Source organism: Molothrus ater, chromosome 29, assembly GCF_012460135.2.
Source record: "Molothrus ater isolate BHLD 08-10-18 breed brown headed cowbird chromosome 29, BPBGC_Mater_1.1, whole genome shotgun sequence".
Lineage (NCBI taxonomy): Eukaryota > Metazoa > Chordata > Aves > Passeriformes > Icteridae > Molothrus > Molothrus ater.
Genome location: NC_050506.2, coordinates 672,510 through 678,509, shown reverse-complemented (window position 1 = coordinate 678,509; position 6,000 = coordinate 672,510). Strand labels below are relative to the sequence as shown.

Sequence of the window (6,000 nt, the reverse complement as noted above, 5' to 3'; positions counted from 1 at the left end):
TTCCCTTCATCTCTTACTCGGGGTTTACTTGCTGTCGGGTCTCACCTCACGGGTTTGTTTCCCTCCCTTCCAGCCTCGGCTCCCTCCTCTCCAGCCCCAAGATGACTTTCTGCTACCAGCGGCAGTGTGAGGATCCCTGCTACTCCCCCTGCAGCTACGGCACCGTCTGCAGCTCCCGCAGCTACGACTGCGGCAGCCCCTGCGGCTACCAGGGCTACTACGGGCGGCTCTGCGGCTACCGCGAGTACTGCCCGAGCTTCAGCCCGCGCTACTGCTCGCCCTACTCCTCCCGCTACTTCCAGAGATACTCCTACGGCAGCTGCTACCCCTGCTACCAGTGCTGAGCCCAGCGCAGCCCGGCAAACCCCAGCGCCCGCCCTGAAGGCTCCTGGCTGCATGGATTTTGCTCCTGGCTGGATTTTGCTCCTGGCTGGATTTTGCTCCTGGCTGGATTTTGCTCCGGCTCAGCTCCGGTTCCCTGAGGGTTTGGGGTCTCTTCCATGATGTTATTCTGATTAATTCGCTCTTATTTTTTTTGCTGTTCCTTCTCTTTCGGGATGAGGTTTTTTGTGTGTCCCGAGGAGCGGGAGCCTCGCCTGGCTGTGCTGACAGCTCCGCTCCTCTCCTACACCAGCTTTACTCCCCAAGCCCCTGCTCTGGGGTGTAGCTGCTCCTCAGTGTATGATGGTGTGAACCTCCTGTGCTGCTACGAGCTGTAACTTCTTCCTCTCATTAAAAGATCTTGCATCACACCGCTGCCTTCTGTTGTGTTTTAATGTTCTTTTTATTAATATATATACTAATAAAACTCTCAATATATCTATATATTAACTATATATGTACATATATATCGTTCCCCGTTGTTCCTCCCAAATGCTTTTTTCCCCCCTTTTTTCTCTGCTGTGCCTCTCAGCCCTCCCTGGGTTTGGTGGTGTAAAGGAAACTGGGTTTAATATTTGTTTGCAAATCGCTCATTTATGGCTCTTTCCCAGCTGCCTTTAGTGAAACCTGGAGCATGCTTGTCCCAGGCATGAATTTCTGGCTTCGCTGCCTTTAAAACGGTGCCAAAAAATACCTCAAAGTCATCCAATCAGCTCTGTTTTATCAGACTGGAAAATTCTGATACCAAAAAAATCGACAGCTAAAGTTGTGCCTATGAAACTGGGAGAGTCCCTGCACATATAAATTCCTGATTTCTTTCTGCTCTCTGTGCGACTTTTGGTTGTGATTTTGAGCTTTACTCCCATTAAAAACGTTGCAGCATCCTGAATTGGCCCTGGTTTGCTTTTTCTGGCGTTCAGCTTTTCCTGGGCTCAGATTTTTTTGTTCCCAGCTCGGTGTTTTCGGGGGTCACACCACACCCTGGGGCCTTTCTGAAACTGCTTCTAAGCTCAGCTGGAACCACGCATTTTGCAAACCAAAAGGGATGCAAAATCACTCGGAAAATGAATTCCAAATCACGAATTTCCTGGGAAATATTTGGAAAGATTCTTTTAAATTTGCTTGCACACAACAGCAGCTGTAAATCACTCAGGCACGGACTGGCTGCTAATTAATTAAATGCTGGGGGATATCACCAGAAATTGAGAGAAAATCACTTTTTCTGCCGTGCTTTTGTGCTGGCCCTGCCTGGGATTTTCCCATCTTTCCGGATGGAGAGACCCGATCTGTTACACAGCAGAAAAATTCAATTCTTAGAGCAGAAAATTTCACTTTCCAGAGCAGAAAATGTCACTATCCCTTCACTCCAGCCTCTGTTGGAATGACACTGGAATTGTGAATTTCCCAGGCTGTTCCACCGCGTCCTGGGGAGGAGGAGCCACTCAAATTATTCATCACCGAGATGTCTCAGAGTCTGGGCACAAAAGAGCTTGGAAAACTCAATTAAACCCTCGAACCCTCATTGTGAGCGTAATTGCCGCCCTTTGAACAGGCAGAGGCAATCCCGGCATCCCAGAATCCCAGAATTTGCGTGGGAAGGGACCTCTGGAGAACTCCCCACCGAGGGAACAGAGCTGGCTCGGGCTCAGCGCAAAATATGAGTGCAAAACCCATGGAAAAACTTTGCCAGTAAAACTGGGGGTTGTGTTTCCAGCAAATTTCAGGCTGGAAATTAAAAAAATTAAAAAAAAAAAATTCCTAAGGCTTTTGATGAATTTTGATGAATTTATCCATTCAGAAGCCCAGCTCAAGTCGCTGCTCAAGCCGTATCCTGGTCTCTAAATTCAGCTGCAACTGGTCATAATTTCAATCTTTTATCCAATTATCTCTAATAAATAAAATCTGGGGAGTTACAGACAAATTCCCAAATAAAAACTGGAAAGTTTTGTGTGTCTGAGGGTGCACAAGTGAGACCACGTGAGAATAAAATAAATGAATAAATTCTGCTGTCTCGGCCCTGATTTGGCTACTTTAACAAGGGTTAAAGAAAGAATTAAAATTAATGGAATTTTTAACATATATTTTGCTCACTCCAGAAAGTCTAAAGATAAAACTAGCAATAAATCCAGATTTGGAGGATGAGGAGACAAAGCAATTCATTGTCGTGGCTGTTTGTGCAGAGCCACACTTGAATGGAAAATTTTAAAGGAATAAAATAAATTCTGACTAAAGCCAACATCGAACTGCCTCAACTTGTACCTTTGAAGTGACTCTGTTTCAATAATGAAGCAGCTGAGAAGAGAATTGTGCTTTCAATAGATTAATAACAGCTTATAAATACATAAAACAGCGTCTGAACTGCTGCTTTGAACTGCCAAAATTAAGGGAAGACATTGTAACTTTTTATTGAAGGACCACAAAGAAATGAATAAATCATTTGATACTTTTCCCTTCAAGCCTTGGAATAAGGATAATGATTCATTTCCATCCTTTGTGTGCTGCAACAGGGAAATGTGAGAGCTGCTGAGCCTCGCACAAACCTTGTTCATTCATGGATGATAAATGTTGGGCCTTGAGCTTCATTTGGGGAAGAATTTCATCTTGGGAAGGGTGGTCAGGACAGGAAGGGGCTGGCCAGAGAAGTTTGGGGTCCCCACCCCTGGAATTGTCCAAGGAACAAGAGGAAATGGCATTGGACCCCTGGGATGGGTGACATGGTGGGGATCGGCCAAAAATTGAATGATGATTTGGAGGTTTTAAGAAACAGAATGATTCTGGGATCCTGTGAACATATCCCAGCTCAACACGGACAATCAGAGGAGCAAACCCATAAAAACCAACCAAAATCCAAGCGACTGCAGCCATGCAGATTCTTTATTGTGAAGGAAAAGCCCGCAGGCGCTGTCAGACTGATGGAGAGCAGGTTTAGGTGGGGCATTGGCCAGGAATTGTTCCCTGTGAGGGTGGAGAGGCCCTGGGATGGATTTCCCGGAGAATCTGGGGCTGCCCCATCCCTGGCAGGGTCCAGGGCCAGGTTGGACAGGGTTTGGAGCGGCCTGGGACAGGGGAAGGTGTCCCTGCCCACGGCACGGGGTGGAACAGGGTGAGTTTCAAGGTCCCTTCCAACCCAAACCATCCTGCGACTCCACCATAGGACATTCCACACCATCCCTCAGTCAGAGCCTCATTTACAGCCAGGATGAAGAAATCCACGACAAAAGGAAATATTTCGTGCAAGGCAGATTCTTTATTTTGAGTCAAAAAGCCAGAGGCGCTGTCAGCGGGAGACAAACCAGCACCAACGCCATGGAAACACGAAAATCCCAAGGCAGCAGCAGCAGCAGCAGCAGCAGCAGCGAGGCACAGCCCAGGGCTGCACCGCAGAGATTGCCCCTGGCCAGGGCGGCTCCGGGGCTCGGGGCTGGGCAGAGCAGGGCAGAGCCCGAGCCCAGCTGGGCACAGCTGGCTGGGGGCGCAGAGAGGGGGCAGCGTTTGGAGGCAGCGCTGGGAAGGCCAAAGGCGCCGGCCGAGGCTCTGCGGGGTCACACGGCACGGACAGGGACCCTGCAGCTGCCGGGGCCGCCGGGCCGGCCCTGAGCAGGGGCTGCAGCTTCAGCCCGGCTCAGGCGGCACAAGGCAGCAGCGGCTGCCGGAGGAGCCCGCGGGCAGGGGCAGCGCTGAGCTCCGCCGGCCTTGGGGCTTTAGCAGGGCCCGCAGGAGCCCCCGAAGGAGCGGGAAACGCGGCCACAGCTCCCGTAACCCCCAAAACCTCCGTAACTCCCAAAACCTCCGTAACCCCCATAGCTCCCATAGCCCCCGAAGCCCCCGAAGCCCCCGTAGCCCCCACGGCTTCCGAAGGCGCCCCCGGAGCCGGCGCCCACGTAGGGAGCTCCGGCCGAGCCCACGGCGCTCTGCTGCGGGAAGGAGCTGAGGATGGGCCCGGGGAAGGTGACCACCGAGGCCGGGGGCTGGATGACCACCGTGGAGTCGGGGCACTGCCGCACGCAGGGCTCGTTGCAGGTGTCAGCCAGAGGGGCCGGGGTGGCCACGCCGCAGCTGGGCACGCACAGGCTGGAGCAGGACATCCTTCGGTTGGGCTGGGAGAGCTGCAAGACAAGGCACGGCCACGGCTCAGGCCAAGGACTCGGCCCGAAGCCCAGCTGCTGCTCTGGCCCACCTGGAGCCCGTGGGCCAGGACTCGCTCTGCCTCATCCCAGGCGCTGCCAGCGCAGCCCTGGCACGGCTGGAGCGGCTCCTGGCATCCCCTGCTGCCCTCACCAGCCCCGGCTCCTGCTGCCCGTGGCAATGGAGAAAAACTCCCTCATCCCAAGCACCGGGCTCCCCGAGGCCTTCAGCGCGCTGGTGGAACCCCAACCATCCCAGCCCTGCCCTGGGACCGCTGCCGGAGCTCGGGGACAGAGATCCCTTGGGAAATCCACAGGCAGAGATCCCTTGGGAAATCCACTGCCAGAGATCCCTTGGGAAATCCACAGACAGAGATTCCTTGGGAATTCCACTGCCAGAGATTCCTTGGGAAATCCACTGCCAGAGATTCCTTGGGAAATTCACAGGCAGAGATTCCTTGGGAATTCCACTGCCAGAGATTCCTTGGGAAATCCAGAGCCAGAGATTCCTTGGGAAATCCACTGCCAGAGATTCCTTGGGAAATTCACAGGCAGAGATTCCTTGGGAAATCCGCTGCCAGAGTTTGCCCAGGAAAGGCGCAGAGGAGGAAGAGAGGACGGAGGGAAGACTCGGACTCACCACAGCGATCAAGGAGCAGATTCAAGTGGGGAGAGCTGGATGGAGCCCTGTGCAGCCCTCGGACCTTTTATACACCCCAGAGTGCCTGCGGCACCGTCCAGGGGGTGGGGGCAAACCTGCAGTAATTAGGAATTCAAGCGGACCAACCCCATGACACAAACTGAAATGTGAGGTAATTACATCTGTATTAACCGGGGCTAGAACAAGTAAAGGTGCCCTGCAGAGCCACCAGGCCCCGGAGGGACAGACCATGACCAATCTCTGTGTGTACGATCATTTGTTGCTGAAGCTGAGATCAGAGCCCCAATAAACCCCGACATGTCCCTAATCCCCTTCTTTGCTTATGCACGGGAGTTTTGGGCATCGCTCAGGAGCTCTTTGAAATGGCACAGCCGGCACTTATTCTGTCATTAATCCTTTTTACGGGCTGCTAAATAGGGACGCCGGGAGGGAGAAGCCATCCCACCCACTCGGGCCGCATCCCAAACGCCAAACGTGGCAGGGGAGGGCGCAGGACCAGAGTCCCGGAGTGGGGCAGGCTGGGCGAGCACGGACAGACAGACAGACAGACAGACAGCCATGTGCTGCCCGGGGAGGGTCACCCCACGCGGCACAGGGCTGGGCACAGGGCTGCGCATGGGGGGCTCTGGGAGGGAGAATCCCGGAGGGATTTTTGTGCCGCTGGAGGATTTGTTAAGCCCCCGATCCAACTGACGGTGGTGCGAAAAGCAGAGGGGAAGATCCTATGTCAGAGGAAGCTTCGCCTAAATCCATCCTGGCCCGGCTGTGGGAGTGACACGGGTGGGATCAGGAGGGGCATAAAGGAGTAAGGGGAGATGTACAGAGAGGAGCGGG

At 53.4% G+C, this 6,000-nt stretch overlaps 1 protein-coding gene across 1 annotated transcript; it reads right to left on the bottom strand.

Moving 5' to 3' along the window:
• Positions 1-4,082: 4,082 nt before the first annotated feature.
• On the bottom strand, positions 4,083-4,466 carry LOC118696036 (claw keratin-like). The gene has a single exon (XM_036397963.1). It carries the CDS (start codon positions 4,464-4,466, stop codon positions 4,083-4,085), a length of 384 nt encoding a protein of 127 aa, XP_036253856.1.
• Positions 4,467-6,000: the final 1,534 nt, after the last annotated feature.